The sequence below is a fragment of the Salvelinus alpinus genome, chromosome 19 (assembly GCF_045679555.1).
Source record: "Salvelinus alpinus chromosome 19, SLU_Salpinus.1, whole genome shotgun sequence".
Classification (NCBI taxonomy): domain Eukaryota; kingdom Metazoa; phylum Chordata; class Actinopteri; order Salmoniformes; family Salmonidae; genus Salvelinus; species Salvelinus alpinus.
This window is the reverse complement of record NC_092104.1, coordinates 41,884,079-41,905,978: the sequence shown is the minus strand read 5'-3', so window position 1 is coordinate 41,905,978 and position 21,900 is coordinate 41,884,079. Positions and strand designations below refer to the sequence as shown.

Genomic DNA, 21,900 nt, shown 5'->3' with positions numbered 1-21,900 from the left:
AAACTGAAGGTGAACATTTATATTATACACAAAATTACAATATTTCATGAAGGAAAGATCAATACAATTTTCCTCATGAATGTCAACTCTGTGTTCAATGTCGAATAATCAGATCATTGAGCTCAAGGAAGCATACAAATATAATTCTGCGTGAAGGATGGGAGCAGAGATCCTGGGTCGTCACTAGTTAACACAGCCACAAAGTCATCATTATGGCTAAACCCCCGGCCATTTCTACAATGTATCTTCTTACAATCAATCTAACCCTAACTGTAACCTTAATCGTAACCACACTGCGAACCCTACGCCTAACTATAACCTTAAATTAAGACCAAAAAGCAAATTTATGTAGACAATTTTGACTTTGTGGCTGTGAATCTGACTTTGTGGCTGTATTGTCTAGTGGAAACCGAGATCCTGGGAGAAAGGTCGACTCGTGACGTCATGATTATCTGTCAAGTGAAGGTCACGAGGGCATCGAAAGTTGAGGTAACACAGAAGTAAAGAAGAGGTTGTTATTTCATTTGTTTTTAGATGAAGGGAGGTCATTGGCGCCGCCATGTAAGTGTCATATAACGTAGCTAGCTAGCTAGCTATAAGTATTGAACAAAAATGTATGGTTGGTCATATACAACTAACTTACTTCCTTTTATAGTTTTTTTTAGAGAGCTTGAGTCCATGTCCAGAGCTTGATAGCTAGCTCAGCTAACCCACATTTGATTTATTTTGGCAGTGAAGATAGCTAACGTTAGCTAGCCTCTGTGGCCTGGTTGGCTTTAGCTATCCAACATCATACTAGAGAACGAATGTCAATTTAAAAAGTGTTAGCTAACAGAATCCTTGTAATACCTCGCTTAATGTACTTCATGAGAATAGAAGATAACTAAATTAGGCATAATTTCTATTACAACGAAGACATTGGTTTTGTATAACACTATAACGTTACTCATTATAATATAGTTAATATCTCTTTAGCAACAAAAAGCAACATACAGTAAGCTCATTTAGGCCCTGGGTAATGTATTGTACAAAATACAGTACAGTATCGGCCAAGTGCTCCCTACTAAGGCCTATATCAGAGGAGTTGTATCTTCAACAGGGTGTACTAACTAACTAAAATGAATCACAAGCTACAGCTACAATAAACTATTAGCTACCAGAAGAACATTTAAAAATATATATTTTACCATTATTTAACTAGGCAAGTCAGTTAAGAACAAATTCTTATTATCAATGACGGCCTAGGAACAGTGGGTTAACTTCCTTGTTCAGGGGCAGAACAACAGATTTGCACTTTGTCAGCTCGGGGATTCGAACTTGCAACCTTTCAGTTACTAGCCCAGCACTCTAACCACTAGGCTACCCTGCCGCCCCTATAGCCTAGTCCAGGGGTTCTCAATTTTTGGGGGGCAAGGGATCCCATTTTGTGATAGCAAATTCATCAGGGACCCCCTCATAATCATAACACAACTGGAGTGCGATTAAAAATAGTCTACAAGGAGTTTTAATATGACATCTGCAGGCCATGGCTGGTTGAACCACGTCTCGGCCTGGAGAGGAAATTTTGCAGTTTTCAAGCAAATTTTCTACAAGTCTAAATATTTTTCCATGGGGCAGAGATTTTGAGTTGTTGCCGCTTTAACGCTAATATGCTGCAATTCTACACATTTAGCCATGAGGCAGAGAGAAAACTTTAACGTTTTAAACCTTAAATTACAGTGCATTGATGTGAAAATAAATACATGTTTTGAGTTAAGAAATGTATAAGTGGTGGAGTACTGTGCCTACCAATATCCCTGTGAGCCTCCCAGGCCCATGTTGCCCAGGGTTAAGAACATAATATTACATTGTATTACACACTTTAAACTTATTTCACAGATCCTTTGGCCAAAAGCTGTTTCATCTGTTAGTAATATTCATTATTCATGTATTTTCCTTTTGAGGTCTGCCTGCGGACCCCCTGCAGACCCCACTTTGAAAACCCTTGGCTTAGCCTAATATCAGGATTTTAAAGCTACAGTCTGGGAATATGTTTAGTTATTTAATTCTCAAAGAATATAGGCTAACATAGCTACATTTGAGCTATAGTGTCCACCTCAATGTACATATTTTGGACCCCTAAAACTGCATTGTTGGTTAAGGGCTTGTAAGTAAGCATTTCACTGTAAGGTCTACCTACACCTGTTATATTCGGCGCATGTGACAAATAAAATTTGATATGATTTAATACAGGGCAGTTTCCCAGCCCTGTGGAGGTAGAGAAGGGGCTGCACTAACCCAAAGAACACAGCCACGGTGATGCAAACACCGGGAACAATTCCGCTATATTTGATTGATCAAACAGGATGAAAACAACTAGTAACGGGACATAGTTTACCGCAACATATGGAAGTCATGAGAGTCAAAATGATCCTAAAGACCTTCATGTTATTTCCTGCCTTCCTCTCTCCTTCCCCGGGCCCGGGCTGTTTAAGAGCCCTGAGAACTGAGAGACAGCAAAACAACATCACCAAAAGGAATCAGGAACAAGACCTAGATCCCATAATATGGTACATGAGGATAGAAGATTCCAAAGACCACATAATTAACCACAACTACAAACCAAACTAAACCACTACATTACACCCTGTATCTAAGGGGTCTGAACTTTAAGAAAACCACAGTGTGGACCACCACCAGGTAGCGCTCTGCACAGACACAGCACTGGAACAGGGGACAACCAATCCAGATTAAATCCCACATGAAGGCTGCCACTTTTCCAAGAGCCGCCTCAGGGATGTTAACCTCCATTACGGTTGTATACGTTATCTATGCAGTGGAGGATCTCAGTCATGCTCAACTTGAGGAAGAGGATTTCTGCAGCCAACCCAGAGTCAGTAAAAATCAGCCACGTCACCCAACCGTTAACAGGAAGGCCAACTACAAAGTAGGAGACTTGGCAAACAGTATACAGTGCATTCGGAAAGTATTCAGACCCTTTGACTTTTTCCACATTTTGTTACGTTACAGCCTTATTCTAAAATGGATTACATTTGTTTTTTCCCCTCATCAATCTAAACACAATTCCCCATAATGACAAAGTAAAAATAGGTTTGTAGAAATGTTTGCAAATTCTTTAAAAAAAAACGTAAACATATTACAAATATTACATTTACATAAGTATTCAGACCCTTTACTCAGTACTTTGTTAACACCTTTGGCAGCGATTACAGCCTCAAGTCCTATTGGGTATGAAACTACAAGCTTGGCACACCTGTATTTGTGGAGTTTCTCCTATTATTTTCTGCAGATCCTCTCAAGATGTGTCAGGTTGAATGGGGAGCGTCGCTGCATAGCTATTTTCAGGTCTCCAGAGATGTTTGATTGGGTTCATGTCCGGGCTCTGGCTGGGCCACTCAAGGACATTCAGAGACTTGTCCCGAAGCCACTCCAGCATTGTCTTGGCTGTGTGCTTAGGGTCGTTGTCCTGTTGGAAGGTGAACCTAAGCCCCAGTTTGAGGTCCTGAGTGCTCTGGATCAGGTTTTCATCAAGGATCTCTCTGTACTTTGCTCCGTTCATCTTTCCCTCGATCTTGACTAGTCTCCCAGTCCCTGCCGCTGAAGAACATCCCACCCAGCATGATGCTGCCACCACCATGCTTCACCGTAGGGATGGTGCCAGGTTTCTTCCAGACGTGACTTGGCATTCAGGCCAAAGAGTTCAAGCTTGGTTTCATCAGACCAGAGCATCTTGTTTTGAATGGTCTGAGAGTATTTAGGTGCCTTTTGGCAAACTCCAAGTGGGCTGTCATGTGCCTTTTACTGAGAAGTGGCTTCAGTCTGGCCACTCTACCATAAAGGCCTGATTGGTGGAGTGCTGCAGAGATGGTTGTCCTTCTGGAAGATTCTCTCATCTCCGCAGAGGAACTCTGGAGCTCTGTCAGAGTGACCATCAGGTTCTTGGTCACCTCCCTGACCAAGGTCCTTCTACCCCAATTGCTCAGTTTGGCCGGGCGGCCAGCTCTAGGAAGAGTCTTGGTGGTGCCACTGTGTTCTTGGAGACCTTCATTGCTGCAGACATTTGTTGGTACCCTGCCCCAGATTTGTGCCTCGACACAATCCTGTCTCGGGGGTCTACGGACATTTCCTTCGACCTCACGGCTTGGTTTTTGCTCTGACATGCACTGCCATCTGTGGGACCTTATATAGACAGGTGTGTGCCTTTGCAAATCATGTCCAATCAATTTAATTTACCACAGGTGGACCCCAATCAAGTTGTAGTAACATCTCAAGGATGATTAATGTAAACAGGATGCACCTGAGCTCAATTCCGAGTCTCATAGCAAAGGATCTGAATACTTATGTAAATAAGATATTTCTGTTTTTGATTTTTTATAAATTTGCCTACATAAAAAAAAAATGTTTTCGCTTTGTCGTTATGGTGTATTGTGTGTAGATTGATGAGGGAAACAGTTGAATCAATTTTAGAATAAGGCTGTAACGTAACACATTTTGAAAAAGTCAAGGTGTCTGAATACCCTCCGAATGCACTGTAATATTAATTGAAGAGTAGTCCGGTTATGTTGCTGTAGGAGAGATTAGAGACAGCAGGGTGTTAATTATCAGTGGTGTTCATCTCCTCTTTGGTTGTAGTCTGGCTCGTCTGAAAAATACACCTGGGAGTATCTGTGGACATAAAATCAAAATAGTGGTCAGGAATTTCCAGTCTCTGAAATGTGATTTAAATCACATTATATTGTAGGTGTAAAACTCATTACAGCCGGCACACCACCCACGTTGCTTCCTACTGTGTGATCTAACTGAGTTCTCAAGGATTGCCATCAGACATTTTCATTGGATATTGACGACATGAAGCCAAGTACATTCTTAAAACATACGGATGTACTCATTGTGTACCTTTTTAAATAAAATATCTGTCAAAAGTACATTCATCTTAATCTCTAAGTTGGAGTGCATTTCACAAGTCAAACAAATGCAAATGTTTTTAGACAAAATATGATGAGGAGCCATGATACAAAATACTCTATCTTGCTCAAATTAATCATTTATTATTTGAAAATATTTGAAACTCAATCAAACCTGGGCTGATGGAATGCTCTTCTCTTTAGTAGTGATACATTGTTGTTGTTTTTCTTTCTTTCTTTTTTGGTTTACAATCTGTTGCATCTGACACAGTCCAAATACCTGTGTTTGTGTGTTTATGTTCATGCAGCCACTGGCTCACATGTCACACAATACTATAGGCTAGTAAGTCATGCAAATACAGTATGTTAGTGTTACGGGCCCAATATCCATAATTTAAGTCTGTTTCTCTAATATGATCAATCTATTACAGTTATAACAATTCTGCACAAGTGCTACTCAGATCTTGACTCTCCATTCTTGCTCTACTTTTGTTTGTCCCCCTCCAGGTCTGAAGATGGGTGCTCTTTCAAGTCAAGTCCTATTTTCTCAGCAGTCAAATATAGAGCTCTCGACTATTCTTCTGAGGTGAGTTGACCACTTAGGCCTTTCCCCTCTATCTGAAGCCTGTGTGTTAGCCAATGATTTATCCCCTGTTTATTATTTCTAGTAAACATAAGTTAGTGTTGTATATTGTTACCAAACTTTTTTTTTTTTTATTGCTTCCATTGCAACAGGCAAACTCAATCGAGTACAGCTAAAGTATTTGAAATGATTTATTCAAGGTATTATTTTCGGCTTTGCCTCATACCTATAACTGCAGCCATGCTGAAATAAGTAGTTTACTATGCCGTCTCGTATAAAATTGCTTTATTTGAACCTTGGTCTGATGTTAGATTGCATCGTTGTCTCAATCTATAGGCTTCTACTAGTCTCAAATTGACCATGAACTGGCTGGCCCTGCCGATGCCCTACCATCTGGGTAGCAGTGACCTCTACCCCCACACTGGTAACCCCCCTGAGGTCACCTACAGGAAACCATGGAGCAGAGGTATGTTGAGTTACTCTTTTTAATGAGTTATCTACCCGACTACCCAGCAGTTGGCCCTATTCCAAGGTTTTTCAATGTAAATGCTTCAATTATATATGGGCCAACATAGATTTGTATGATTATGATTATCTATAGGAATTAGTCTAAACATTTACATTATTGCATCAGCAGTGGTTAGATAAGAACTCATAGACAAGTTTTTCCTATTCCTTGTTTTGACAGGGAATGTGATTTCCAACTGCAAACTGTTTGTCAGTGGATCTGTACTAGATGACTTGGGCATTAAAGGACAACCAACATGCTCTCTTGAGAAGTAAACACTTCATTTGAAAACATGTATATAGGCTACTGTACACCTACAGTATGTGTGTTTAAAGACAATCCAAATGCTTAAAGTTCAGTTTACACCTGAGAAGTTACTGAAGGATTGTATGCGCTACATTTGACAGGGTTTTCTCATCATTATGTAATTTTTCAGGCTGAGTGTTAGTCTGACCCAGGTGAGAGTGGATCTTCTGGAGGTGATACCGAGCTCCAACCCTAACTCGCAGCTTGATTTAGATAGAGATGAAGCAGCGTGGCTCCTGAGAGAGGCTAGGAAGGACAAGGGACACTTTGTCTGTAATGAATCCTTTAGCAAGAGCACAGGAGAGAAAATGAGCCCAAGACATCAGCGTGACGGTCAGTTCATAACATAATGCCTCAATGCAAATATTCCTACACTGTGTATCAGACAATGTTATTTTCCTGTTACTGGATGAATAACGATGAAGAGGGAAATCCCTTGAATTATTTTGAATTACATATCCAGAGATATCCTGTCCTAAGGTATCTGCTATAAGCTGTGTCTATGTCAGTAGAGGTAAGTTAAAAGAAACAAGTCGCAAAATAACTATGTGGACATGTACTGATATAACCAAACCTGTATTTTCCTCTCAGATCTTGTCATGCCAGAGGAGGTTCTGTTTGCTGATCACTTGCCACAGTTCAGGAAACATCTGCCCTCCATGAAAGCCAAGTTGTCCAGACTGAGGAACCTGCCTGTGTCAGATCCTCTTCTCAGCTCCACTGGAGGCACCCTGTCAGAGGAAGCTATATTCAGGTAGGCAACAGTATTGGGGTCATTTCAGTGAACTCAGTAAGGGAATTGGAATTAAATTAATGAATCATCCTTATAGAAAACCATGGACAATTTTCAATTCATTAAGGATATTTTCATTCATGGTGGTAATATACAGTTGTCTTTGTTGTGTAGTATCACTTAATGATCCGTTTTTGTTTTGTAAACTATTTAATGTCAATTGGGCTTTCAGGCACTGTGTGGCCTATGAGGTACCCCTTGATGCAGAGACGGAACGCTCCGAAACCTGTTCAAACACCGACGAGGACTTTAGCAAAGAGTCGTTGTTGAATGAAGAGGTCATTTATTTGTATTATTATTATTTTAATGTTTTATTAACAACAAAAAACAAAATATAGTCATACTTTGCAACACAGTATGCAAAATAAAGACAATCTTTATACACAGGGTATACACATTTAAAGCTTTTCTGGCGACCTGACTAAATTCACATAGAAATGTGAGTTATAGGTCTAAAGAAGCGGTAGATCTGTTCTTTGTGCGCTATTTTTATGCTTCCCGTTCTTAAGTTTCATTTTTTTTGTCTTTTCCATAACCATAAATATTGTAGTTTCAGCTGTTTGAAGCTGGTGTACAAAGCTGAAAGTAAAATATGTTTCGCAATGGTTTAGATGGTACAATGATACTCTACACTATGACTGCTCGTTTTGTCACATGAACTGAAATTAAGCGAACTATTAGAATTTTAGCAACCAGGAAATGGTGGAGCGATTTCTGCGTAGTGCATCTTTAAACAAAAATATATAAGGCTTCACATGCATTTAGGGTTCGCTTTGCATTACCATTTTTAAAATGTATTCATGCAGCATTTTAAAGTAATTTTCTTGACTTTTCTTTAGCACTTGCATTTATGTATAAAATATTTACAATACATAAAAGAGATTCATTATGTATACTTTGTTCTGATCCAAATCCTGATGATGAAATCAAAGTAATGCATCCTTACCGTCAAGCTGAACCCCAGCACCAGTTGATCTAATAAAGAAAGGCTCAAGGTTTGTCCCCAAAAAACCTTAGTACAAATACAATCATAGAGAATGAAGAGATGATTATACAGGACACTGAGGAGGAAGATTATATAACAAATCTGTTTAGCAAATAGTTACCAGATTGTATAAATTATTTTTTTTTTTTCCTTTCTTATAGTCTCTGATGTTACCTGTTGAAATGGACACCTGCACACCCAAGAGAGAAGATTGCCTCCCTTTTTCAAATATTCCTAAACTATTGAATGTTCTACCCGAATTGATAGAGGAGCGAACCTCTTGCCTGGATATGCTCACTAAAGGTGGGGGGGTAACTATATCTAGGAACAGCATTTACCGTGTGGAATGACAGTGATTGAAGCTAATCGCAAAGTCCTGTGTCATCTGTTTATTTAACCTTTAGCCAGTTAAATCATTGAGAAGAAATATTCCTTACCAATAACAACCTGTTTTATGTTCTTTCTTTCAGCAACTCCCTCAGATGCACTGGAGTCAGTGGACATATCCCAGTTTGAAGTGCCAAGGCTGCCAGTCAATGACTCTCATTGTGAGATTAATGAAATCCTGCTGGATCTCAAGTCATCAGGTACCAAACTATCGCTTTACTGTAGATCTCACTTTACTGTAGATCTCACTTTACTGTAGATCTTACTTTACTGTAGATCTTACTTTACTGTAGATCTCACTTTACTGTAGATCTCACTTTACTATAGATCTTACTTTACTGTAGATCTCACTTTACTGTATATTCTCATTGTGTCAATAGTCAATAAATCAACAGAATGGCTACATACACTGTACAATGTATTATCGACATATGGTATAACCAAATCAATGTGTGAATTATTAGAATTTCCACCCCCCTCCTATCAGATCACTTGGTGTTGCCTACTCAGATGGAGATGGACCTACCCCTCACCTCCTCTCCCAAGCCTAACCTGACCCAGCTCTGTCTGGCCTCCTCGCAACTCCCAGCTGAGCAGATCTCTCCACTCTACAGATAGTAAGTCACCTCTTGACCTATCACCAGTTTGAGGGTAAGACTATAAAGATAATACCATGTATTTTTCATAGCTGGGGTACATTCCTTGGCGTGTTCTACCACTGCAGATGTGGCTGCTTATATCAGGATACAGGATATAGCAACCTGCAATGTTGTTTGTTCTGGGATTCCATCACTAAGTGTGCTGCACCCTATACACAGTACATCATATCTCTATATATGGCTCTGTAAGCGTGCCACTAAGTGATGCAGCGTGCCACTAAGTGATGCAGCGTGCCACTAAGTGATGCAGCGTGCCACTAAGTGATGCAGCGTGCCACTAAGTGATGCAGCGTGCCACTAAGTGATGCAGCGTGCCACTAAGTGATGCAGCGTGCCACTAAGTGATGCAGCGTGCCACTAAGTGATGCAGCGTGCCACTAAGTGATGCAGCGTGCCACTAAGTGATGCAGCGTGTCACTAAGTGATGCAGCGTGCCACTAAGTGATGCAGCGTGCCACTAAGTGATGCAGCGTGCCACTAAGTGATGCAGCGTGCCACTAAGTGATGCAGCGTGCCACTAAGTGATGCAGCGTGCCACTAAGTGATGCAGCGTGTCACTAAGTGATGCAGGGTCTCATGGGGCCGGTGATTGTCTTGTAGTTATTTTGTGTCTGAGAAAGATCAGGAGGAGATGGAAGAGGCACTTTGGAGGGCAGAGAAGCACCTTGACTTGGTATTGGGCTTTCTTTTGGCAGGTAAGAGCATAGTACTGTAGTTGAATGAGGTGTGTGACATAACAAGACTTATCACAACTTACAATATGCACTGTTACCAGTTCAGAGTTACCTAAGTTCCCTCTGTCACACTTCCTTTGCCTGCATTCATGCTGCATTTTGCACATTGCGTTGTTAGCAGCAGTGCATTACTAAGAATACATTTTCTTCTCTTTGCTAAATGCTAACAGAGCCTCAGAAGTCAGAATCCGTTGTGCAGCTCCAGCCTTTGACCGAAGTCTTATTAGGGATTGGTCGGGACAACTCTGTGAGACTCGATGAAGGAATGGAACTATCATGTCTGGGAACAAACTCACCAGGACTGACAGGGATGTATGGGAATGGTTCCTCTGACTACACTGAGAGTATGATGATCTCAGACCAACCCCACCTTATGGAGACATTGAGCAGTATGATAGAGGACTTCACACTACTATCACCCTGCCAGATGGACAGTAAGTTTGACTGATCTATAAAACTATTGTCCCACTGCTGTATTGCTAGCTACCTGTCTAGGTAACTGTAAATTCTTTCAAAGCGTGAAACTTATTGAGGATGTTGTGTTATCTTGTTTTACAGATATATTGAGTGAATCTGTAGATGACTCTGGTAAGTTTAATATCAGGCCGATATATGAATCAGTTTATTACCATATAATATAATAAGCACCTTCCTGCCGCTATCTTCCGCAGTGCCTCAAAAAAACATTGAAAAGGTGTATAATATGGCTGCAGCAAAATTCTGGATCTCGCTCCTCTCTGTCCCTAGAGTTGTCAGGCCCACCAAGTGAGATCAAAGGCAGGTCTATCCTGAAGAATGCAACGCCCATGGTTGTGCCATATCATCAGGTGAGAGAGAGAGCTGGGAACACAGTCATTTCAGCACCAGCTGTTGCCACTTCCCAGGAGAGAGAGAGAACCGGGAATGTGGCCCTCACAGCCCAAGCATCTACTTCTTCCCAAGAGAAAGAGAGATCTGGGACTGTGGTCTTTTCAACGCAGGCTGTTTCAACGTCTCGTGAGAAAGAGAGAGCTGGGAGTATGGCCATCTCAGCAGCACAGGCTACCACCACTACTTACCTGGAGAAGTTCAACCATGTCGTTAGACCTCAGAAGAAGGAGGGTTTACCTGACCAGAGAGCTAATGTATCCAAACCCGGTGTGAGAGACCGTCACATGAGTCTCCCAGTGGCTAAACCTCAGAAGGACTTAGACCCTCTGTCCACTTTCATGATGTTAAGGGCCCAACAGAGAACCTACGTCTCGGTGTCGCCTCAGAACCATACAAGCACCTCAGGTAAAGTATGAAGTAGATACGATATGATATTTTACTGTCCATGTTCATGGCAATTCACCATGACAAGCAGTATTCACAGCAACATGGGTTTGTGAGATTATTTTAGGCCCTCTAAGCATTTAACTTATTTAATAAGTAAGTGAGTGATTTTCAGTGGCACAGGTGGAGCAGCAGACACCACAGCCACCTACGACAGAAATGAGGTCTGGCTTCGATGTAAAGCCTGTTGCCTATGCAGTCACAGGAAATGACATCAGAGCCCCTGAGGAAATAATTCAGCCTGTCCCTGAGGACAGACATAACAGCAAAGTCATACAAATCCAAGCCACAGGTACAGTGTGATACTGTGGTACACATTGAACTAAATAATCCTACTAAATATGTTCACCTATATTAACAGCTAAATACTGTTACTAAACATGTATATAGCTACAGTATATTGATAACCAAATGCAGACGATTCTGTGAAAACTGATTCCATCGTCCCCTAACCTTGAGCAGGTTGGCAATCATTGTGATGACTCATGTACTGGAGGCAGCTTTGCAGGGTAGTCACTAGCTGGCACAGCCACAATGTCCTAAAATATTTTTTTAAACCTAACCTTAACCACACTGCTAACCTTACGCCTAACCCTAACCTTAAATTAAGACCATTTCATGAATTATTACGATATATAGTCAATTTGGACTTTGCAGCTGGCCAATCTAGAGGATATCACTCAGCTCTGCCTCCAGGACAAGATTCATCCCAATAAACATCAAGCTGCTAACCATGATACACGTTCAATTCTGAGCACAGTTACAGCCGCCTCCCCTCCCTCTGTGCTGCAGAGAGTCAGTTCTGGGCGTACAGAGAGCTGCAGGCATTTGCTCTGCCCTGCCTGTCCAGAGCCAGGGAGCTGGGGCTGACTAACACAGCCTGTGGAGACTTCAGCACCCTGTACCCGGACCATACACGTTTCCTACTGAAACAGCAGGAGAAGGAGCTCAGCATTCGACAGGGCCAGGGTGAGACACACACACATTTACCAAACACAACCAGTCAGGCACCCATCATGCTTGGACACTGGTGTATATATGTGTTGGCTTATTCTGGCGTGTTCTTCCTTGACTTTCCATTTGTTTAGTAGATTTCTGATCTGATAAACTGTGTTTAAGCCACGATTGAAAGGATTAAAGTAATACAAATTAAGGTAATAATATACTGCAGCCTAGTAATTGAATCTGAACATCTCATTTTATGGCCTGACATTGAAGAAGTTGTTTGATGTTGTGTTGCAGACCCAGAGGCTTTGTTTAACTATGTGGCACTGATACATGTCCTTGTGACAGTGAAGGACCTGCTCTTCAAGTGTGACCTTAGCACTGCAGTGGGTCAGTATACAGGAGTTGAAAATGTCAACTCCAGCACACTGCTATTCAACAATGCTTTTAATTGATCGCAAACCACGGTTTTGTCCTCTATACATATGGAATTCCCCTCTTTTTGGTCCTGTAACAGAGTACCTATCCAAGGCCACAGAGGCCTGTGCGGGGCAGAGTCTGGACAAGCTGGTGAGAAAGCTGGAGATTGTTCTGTATCTCAGTCAGAAAAATCAAGAGCCCAACCCAAAGATACTGGAACTGCAGGAACAGCTTACCACATGGGTGCAGAGCAAGAGCAATGGGGTCCAAAACTCCAATGTGAGTTTTCTTTCCTATCAAAATGCATATGGATATGAAAAGTAAACATTGCAATTCATTCAACATGACAGCTAAAAGGCACGATAGGATCTACAGTATGTGAACTTCACCACAAACCCGACTACGTTGTGAAAGTCATCACAATTGATGACCGTAGTATTTCAGAGGTAAATACGTTTTATATTGTAGGTTCTGGTGATAATAACAATGGACTTGGACTGTGCCAGAGCTATGCTCATTAAAGCCCTGAGCCTAGTCACAGGTAAGGAAACTTTCTCGCTTCTCTCAGACTTGACCTAATATTGTCTAGTTTGTATTACTCAGTAATGCCAATTCAAGCAGACATGGCCTGTTGCGGTGCATTTATCTTACACTTGCTCACGGTTTTTATTTAATAGTCTTATGCAAGATTACTTTAGTAATCAGCCCCACCGTGTGTGTGTGTGTGTGTGTGTGTGTGTGTGTGTGTGTGTGTGTGTGTGTGTGTGTGTGTGTGTGTGTGTGTGTGTGTGTGTGTGTGTGTGTGTGTGTGTGTGTGTGTGTGTGTGTGTGTGTCCCAGGTGAGGCTGTAGCTGCAGTGTATCCTGAGGAGAGTCGAAGTAAGCTGGAGGGTTCGAAAATTCTAGATAGGTGATTATCTTCCAAAACTCTATTTATACATACTTCTTTTGTTTATTGGAACTCCTATTGAGAAATGATACTGTCATGCCTTCTCCCTTCTCCCAGCCTGCAGCGTAGCTGCTGTGTGGTGGTGTGTAGTCAGCACATGGGAGCAGACTTCCCCTGGGACTGTTTCTCCCTGGTGGTGGAGTACAGCAACACAGAACACTCGCCCTGGGCTGCCATCTGCACAGAGAGGAACATCACACACATCACCTTCCAGACCAGGATACCTAATTCCTCTGGTTTGTAATTGAACTCGGCAGGAAGATGATTCTTTAAAATGGTGTTAATTGCTTCTTGGCCATTTCTCATGAAATTCTGAAATGATCGATCAATTATGATAATCGAATGTATTTATAGAGCCCTTTTTACAACAGCACTTGTCACAAAGTGCTTATACAGAAACCGAGCCTTAAACCCAAGAGAGCAAGCAATGCAGATGTAGAGGCACTATGATAATCAATTCTCCTTTCACCAATTACCATTTGTGTGTGCTTGCGTGTCTGTGTTTGTATTAATCCACCAGTGAGTGACCCTGAGTCTTGGTCCCTGGAGCAGAGTGTCCCCTTCGTGTTGTTTGTGACCGAGGGTCTGCTCAGCTGTCCTCTGTTGCTTCAGATACTGGAGTCAACGTGGGTCTTCTTTCCACTGAATCATTTGAAGTCACTTCTGAAATCTGTTGACTTTATTGGCCTTATTTTTTGGAGTAGGTTTGAGGGTGTGTCTCTTTGTTGCAGGTGTAATATGACTGTATTGGAGAGGAGCCACTCTCAGTCCTTACAGATGCTTGGAGGGACTCACCACTATGCTGTGATTACAGTAGACGAAAGCACGGCAGTCATCATTCAAGTAGGTCCTCCTGGCCAGTCCCAGTGAGGAGAGGGCCTTGCTCTGTCTGTCTTTAGAAGGATCTTATCCATTGTTTAGTTGTGTCCCAATAAATGTTCTTCAGAAGAATGTCTCTCCACCAAAATGTACTGTATGCCCATGGCCTTTTCCCTTCATACACTCCCCTCCCTATCCTATTATTACATTGTTGAATAACACATTTCCCCAGTTGATAATACTTTTCTATCTGTTTCTGTCTCATACCTAGAAGAACTGTAGGTTAAGACATTCTCAAACTGTGCATATGTGTTCTTTGCTCTGGTCTCCCCCATCACCAGGAGCAGGAGGAGCTGTGTCAGGAGCGGGCCTGTGAGAGTCTAGTGATTCGACTGACTGCTCTGTCTCTGCAGTACAGCTGCTGCTGGCTCATCCTTCACTGCCAGCAGGACTCTGGGTTAGTACTCAACACCAACGCGCACACCAACGCGCACACATTTCCCACAGATTACATTTTTCAATTGTTTTTGTGGTCGTCTCTGTGGGTGTAGGTTGACCAGCGAGGGCTTCAACAACCTGGTGTTGGTTTACTCCTCTCTGGTGCTGTTTGGCCTCAAGACTGAGGACCTGGATGTCAAGGTAAAATACATTCAGCTCTCATCAAAATCAACCATGCAAGTCTGATACAACATTTCTATGAATCTTTTCTTTCTTTTTTTTCTCTCAATACCAGGTGCTGATTGTATCAGAAGTGGTGGACATTGCCAAATGGATCTGCCAGATAGCCTTCCATACACTGCTGTCCAGTGACAGAGATCCTCTCAGCTACCTGGACAGAGAATGGCTTTCTGTGATTTCCTCAGAGGTGATTAGTAACTACTGTAGTCTAACCAAACTGCCTTTTTATCTCTCAGTAGCATGTGGTATTTTCATCCTTTCCACTGCTATTATTATCATTTGGTTCAGGTTATTAATCAACCTACTGGGGTGTTTACAAACACAACAGGAACAAGATTATCCACATGTATTGATTCCATTTTTCCTAATACTGTAGAACTTTGTTCTAAAGCTGTATCCGTACCCATTGGATGCAGTGATCACAATATAGTGGCTATATCCAGGAATGACAAAGTTCCGAAAGCGGGGCCTAAAATAGTGTATAAGAGATCATACAAAAGATTTAGCTGTGACTCTTATGTGGATGATGTTAAAAAATTGTTGTTGGTCTGATGTTATTAATAAGGTGCATCCAGACACTGCACTTGATGAATTTATGAAATTGCTTCTCTCAATTATTGATAAACATGCACCTTGAATGTTAGAACTGTGAGGGCTCCATGGATTTATGAGGATATTGAAAAACTGTATGGTTGAAAGAGATGGGGCAAAAGGAGTGGCTAATACATCTGACTGCACATCTGACTGGCTGACTTACTGCAAATTGAGAAATGATGTGACTAAACTCAACAAAAGAAGAAGAAACTGTATTATGAAGCCAAGATTAATTGTATAAAAAACTTGAAATTAAAGTATGGGCAGAAAGACAAATTCAACTCCATCTTTCATCTAATCAGATGGCTTATTCATCACAAAACCATTTGATGTTGCCAATTATTTTAATGATTACTTCATTGGCAAAGTGGGCAAACTTAGGCAGGAAATGCCAACAACAAACAGTGAGCCATCATACTCATGCATAAAAATACAAATAATGAAAGAAAAGCATTGCAAGTTAGAATTTTGGTGGATTCTTTTTTATCAATCAATCAATAATGACAAACCTCCTGGCATTGGCAACTTAGATGGAAAGCTACTGAGGATGGTAGCTGACTCTTTAGCCACTCCTATCCGTCATATCTTTAATCTGAGCCTAGAGGAAAGTCTTTGTCCTCAGCCTGGAGGGAAGCCAAAGTCATTCCGCTACCCAAGAGTGGTAAAGCGGCCTTTACTAGTTCTAACAGCAGACCTATCAGCTTGCTGCCAGCTCTTAGCAAACTGTTGGAAAAAATTGTGTTTGACCAAATACAATGCTATTTCTCTGTAAACAAATTAATAGACTGTCAGCATGCTTATAGAGAAGGACACTCAACATGTACTGTACTGACACAAATGTCTGATGATTGGTTGAAAGAAATTGATAAGAAGATTGTGGGACCTGTACTGTTAGATTTCATTACAGCCATTGATATTATTGACCATTAACTGTTGTTGAGAAAAGGTATGTGCTATGGCTTTTCAACCTCTGCCATATCGTGGATACAGAGCTATCTATCTAATAGAACTCATAGGGTTTTCTTTAATGGAAGCTTCTATAATGTCAAACATGTAAAGTGTGGTCTACAGCAGTCAGCTCTCTAGGCCCTCTACTTTTTTCTATTTTTACCAATGACCTGCCACTGGCATTAAACAAAGCATGTGTGTCCATGTATGCTGATGATTCAACCATATACGCACAGCTAATGAAGTCACTGAAACCCTTAACAGAGTTGCAGTCTGTTTTGGAATGGGTGGCCAGTAGTAAACTTGTCCTGAACATCTCTAAAACTAAGAGCATTGTATTTGGTACAAATCATTCCCTAAGTTCTAGTCCTCAGCTGAATCTGGTAATGAAGGGTGCGACCCAGAACAAGTTGAGGAGACTAAATGACTTTGTGTTACCTTAGATTGTAAACTGTCATGGTCAAAACATATAGATTCAACATATAGATTCAATTGTGAAAATGGGGAGAGGTCTGTCTGTAAAAAAGAGAAGCTCTGCTTTTATAACACTTGCACTCCAAAAAGCAAGTCCTGCAGGCTCCAGTTTTGTCTTATCTTGAATATTGGCCAGTTGTGTGGTTGAGTGCTGCAAGGAAGACCTAGTTAAGCTGCAGCTGGCCCAGAACAGAGCGGCACGTCTTGCTCTTCATTGTAATCAGAGGGCTAATATAAATACTATTCATGCCAGTCTCTCTTGGCTAAGAGTTGAGTAGAGACTGACTGCATCACTTCTTATTTTTTATGAGAGACATTGTGTTGAAAATTCCAAATTGTTTGCATAGTCAACTTAAACTCATCTCTGACACATACACTTACTCCACCAGACATGCCACCAGGGGTCTTTTCACAGTCCCTAAATCCAGAACAAATTCAACAAAGCGTACAGTATTATATAGAGCCATTGCAAAAACAGATAAAGCAACACCACACGGCACAACACCTCTCCCCTATTTGACCTAGATAGTTTGTGTGTATGTATTGATATGTAGGTTACATGTGGCATTTTTAAATGTATGTAGTTCTGTCCTTGAGCTGTTCTTGTCTATTAATATTCGGTATTATGTCATATTTTGTGTGGACCCCAGGAAGAGTAGATGCTGCTTTTGTAACAGCTAATGGGGATCCTAATGAAATACCAAATTAATGTAGCTAATTTCAGAGTGCTGTAATAGTGCCGATGTCATCATTTAGTTAATTAATGACGGAAGCATAGAGTTTACACAGAGGGAATTAGTTGTCCCAGTGGGCGGTCTGTGTGTGCGTGTGTGCGAATGTGTTTGTATGTGTATTTGCTCTTGTGTATTTGGATGTACAGTACCAGCCAAAAGTTTGGACACACCTACTAATTCAAGGGTTTTTCTTTATTTTTACTAGTTTCTACATTGTATAATAATAGTGAGGACATAAACAGTATGAAATAACACATATGGAATCATGTAGTAACCAAAAAAGTGTTAAACAAATCAAAATATATTTTATATTTGAGATTCTTCAAATAGCCACCCTTTGCCTTGATGACAGCTTTGCACACTCTTGGCATTCTCTCAACCAGCTACATGAGGTAGTCACCTGGAATGCGTTTCAATTAACAGGTGTGCCTTTGTGGAATTTCTTTCATTTTTAATGCTTTTGAGCCAATCAGTTGTGTTGTGACAAGGTAGAAAATAGTAAAAATAAAGAAAACCCTTGAATGAGTAGGTGTGTCCAAACTTTTGACTGGTACCGTGTGTGTCTTTCTGCGTGTATGTATGTGTTTGTTTATTTGGTCTCACCGGCTGCTCTTCCCTTATGTCTTCCCCCCAGGAGGAGAGGTGCCTCTTAGGTTTCCCCTGTGTGAACCCTTTGGTGGCCCAGCTGATGTTGAGTAGGGGCCCCTCTCTCCACTGGCTCCTGGGGGCCTCCCTCTCCCAGCTGCAGGAGCTGCTCCCTGAGGTCCCTCACAAAGTCATCAAGGTGACCTGGCCAGCCATCTCCTCTCATGAGTTTCCTAGTCTTGTCATACACCTTGCCTTCATTGGGAAGTAAATATGGGGTTGTATCTTACTTTTTTGCATATTACCATGTAGATGTATGCGTTTTCCATATGCTATGGAACATATGCATCGTCATCGTTACGAACTTTGTCTTCGGTTATGTTTTATCAGCCAAACTCTGTGATGGTGCTATATGGATAATACAAACTTGAAATAATTACCTTCTTATTTCAGCTCTTCAGTGACACCACGTCTCTGTACAAGCTGACTGCGGCTGCCTCCTCCACAGAGTCTCACACTGACTTCACTCATCAGAAAGACCACAATAGCCCCACTGAGCCTTGGGCCACAAGCAGAGACAATAAATACACACACCCCGACCCTAATACAAGCCGCGACCCACACGCCGACTGCAACCGTCACACACACCGCGACCCAGAACCATTCAACTCCAACTGCTTCCTCGCTGGCTCCCCCAGTGCTGAGAGTGTAGCGGGGAGCTTCTATGAAGAAAGCTCTGTCATGACCAAGGAAGGCGGTGACTTCCAGGTGGACTTGAGTCCCTCCTTCGGCTCCCAGCAGGCCCCTTTTCAGCACACCTGGAGCCACAACCCATGGGAGGTTGAGGAGAGCGATGAGCTGAAGTTTGTAGGCTGGAATAGAAGAGGAGAGGAGTGGACGGGCAGCGCACCCCTACACCAGGAGTCCTGTGGCTCCCCCAGAGACTACGCGCCAGAAAATCAATTTCCGACGGGCCTCTCATCCTCATTCAGCTACAGCACCAACACACAGAGACCAGCGTACTCCGACAACCAGATGTACTCGTTCTCTACAGTAGGGTACAGTGACCGGCTGCACTACCCTAATGTCAGCCACTACCCCAGCTTGGCCTCGCCTAGAGGATCTCTGTCATGGGGGGGCAGTAGCAGTGGCAGCCCCTACAGCACTGCCCAGGGGAGGGGAGACATGAGTGTGTCACCTGACTATGGGACCAGTTACAGAACGGGGATGGAGAGGAAGAGGAGAGCAGAAGGCCCAGAGATGGCTGGCACAGGTGAAGACTGAGAGTAACATGTTTAGAGTGCTGAGAAATCAAGTTTACATTTAAATAGGTTTTCAGAGAACTCCTTTAGTCGTTTGGAAAAGTTCCAATATAGCCTGAAGTGTGAAAAGAACATAATTATTTATGTAAATGTGAGCAATTACGAGATTATTTTGTCCTGTTCATGTATTTTACTATTCTTATTTCCCCCCAGTTTTAACGCCATTGAAGAGGGGAAAGCTCAGTTATGAGAAGGTGCCAGGCCGAAGTGATGGACAGACAAGACTAAGGTTTTTCTAAAATGTCTCATATTTATGAAGTGGCAAAATAGTAAGATTGACCTGAAAAATGACCAGAAAACTCTTAAAACATACAAGGATAGAATCCTGTCAGTCCCTTGCCCTGTCTACAACTAGTGATATTCAGTATGTAAGAAATACAGGTACAGTGCCTTCCAGAAAGTATTCATACCCCTTGACTTATTCCACATTTTGTTGTGTTACAGCCTGCATTCAAAATGGATTACTTTTATTTTGTTTTGTCACCCATCTACACACAATACCCCATAATAACAAAATGAAAACATATTTTTAGAAATCTTGGGAAATGTATTGAAAATGAAATACAGAAATATCTTATTTACATAAGTATTCACACCCCTGAGTCAATACTTTGTAGAAGCACCTTTGGCAGCGATTACAGCTGAGTCTTTCTGGGTAAGTCTCTAAGAGCTTTCCACATCTGGATTGTGCAACATTTGCCCATTTAATTTTTTTCAAAATTCTTCCAGATCTGTCAAATTGGTTGTTGGTCATTGCTAGACAACCATTTTCAGGTCTTGCCGTAGATTTAAATCAGAAGTATAACTTGGCCACTCAAGAACATTCAGTTTCTTCTTGGTAAGCAACTCCAGTTTATATTTGACCTTGTGTTTTAGGTTATTGTGCTGCTGAAAGGTGAATTAATCTCTCAGTGTCTGGTGGAAAGCAGACTGAACCAGGTTTTCCTCTAGGATTTTGCCTGTGCTTTGCTCTATTCCGTTTCTTTTTTATTCTGAAAAACCCCCCAGTCCTTAACCATTACAAGCATACACATAACATGATGCAGCCACCACTATGCTTGGAAATATTGAGAGTGCTATTCAGTAATGTGTTGTATTGGATTTTCCCCAAACATAAGACTTTGTATTTAGGACAAAAAGTGAATTGCTTTGCCACATTTTTTTGCAGTATTACTTTAATCACTTGTTGCCTACAGGTTGCATATTTTTGAATATTTGTATTCTGTACAGACCTCCTTCTTTTCACTCTGTCAATTAGGTTAGTATTGTGTAGTAACTACAATGTTGTTGAACCATCCTTAGTTTTCTTCTGTCATAGCCATTAAACTCTGTAACTGTTTTTGGCCTTGGTGAAATCCCTGAGCTGTTTCCTTCCACTCCGGCAACTGTGTTAGGAAAGACGCCTGTATCTTTGTAGTGACTAGGTGGAGTGACTAGGGATATTCAATGTCTTGCTTTCTTTTCTTTTTTTAATCATTTAACAATAGGTGCCCTTCTTTGCGAAAACCCCCCTGGTCTTTGTGGTTGAATCTGTGGTTGAAATTCACTACTCGACTGAAGAACCAATTTATCTGTATGTGTTGGGTTCAGAGATGAGGTAGTCATTCAAAAATCATGTTAAACACTATTATTGCACACAGAGTGAGTCCATACAACTTATTTAGGCTTGCCACAACAAAGGGGTTGAACACTTCTTGACTCAAGACATTTCAGCTTTTCATTTTAAATGTTTAATTCCACTTTGACATTATGGTGTATTGTGTGTAGGCCAGTGACACAAAATCTCAATTTAATCCATTTAAAATTCAGGCTGTAACATAACATTTCTAAAAAGTCAAGGGGTATGAATACTTTCTGAAGGCTCTGTAATATACCATAGGTTCTTGAGTGTTTTATAGGACACTATTAAATGTTCAACTGTTGTTAGGAAAATAATCATACATTTTTGTGTAAGTTGTTTTTTTAATAAAAATGTTGTGAATCTTTTTATAAGAAGGATGCGTGTAGACAGATTTGTGTAATTTTGACTTTTACAAATTCATATAAAAATTACGTTAAAGATACTTTTTAAATAAAAGCAATCTGAAATGTTGTCCTCTATCTTTCTTTGCTTTTGCCAGAACATGTTAAGCATTGTATCAGGACCATGAACAAGACCGGATTAATATTTATGAACTCAATTGAATGTATGTCAGTAATTTCCATCAATTCAAATGTTCCCTTAGTGCATTTCTAAACATCTTCTGTCTAGTCTAATGCT

At 41.2% G+C, this 21,900-nt stretch overlaps 1 protein-coding gene across 1 annotated transcript; it reads left to right on the top strand.

The window, feature by feature from the left end:
- Nucleotides 1–478: 478 nt before the first annotated feature.
- Nucleotides 479–21,732, top strand: LOC139545872 (protein shortage in chiasmata 1 ortholog-like). Its single transcript, XM_071354070.1, has 29 exons — nucleotides 479–561; nucleotides 5,412–5,490; nucleotides 5,824–5,953; nucleotides 6,176–6,266; nucleotides 6,432–6,634; nucleotides 6,878–7,055; nucleotides 7,267–7,372; nucleotides 8,241–8,382; nucleotides 8,550–8,666; nucleotides 8,954–9,083; nucleotides 9,720–9,826; nucleotides 10,030–10,293; nucleotides 10,418–10,447; nucleotides 10,607–11,134; nucleotides 11,289–11,465; nucleotides 11,966–12,142; nucleotides 12,416–12,508; nucleotides 12,636–12,817; nucleotides 13,007–13,079; nucleotides 13,378–13,447; nucleotides 13,544–13,722; nucleotides 14,007–14,112; nucleotides 14,218–14,329; nucleotides 14,647–14,762; nucleotides 14,857–14,944; nucleotides 15,039–15,170; nucleotides 18,368–18,517; nucleotides 18,772–19,591; nucleotides 19,794–21,732. Coding segments are annotated over exons 1-29 (4,668 nt in total). The 5' UTR covers nucleotides 479–559; the 3' UTR covers nucleotides 19,880–21,732.
- The last annotated feature ends 168 nt before the right edge of the window (nucleotides 21,733–21,900 follow it).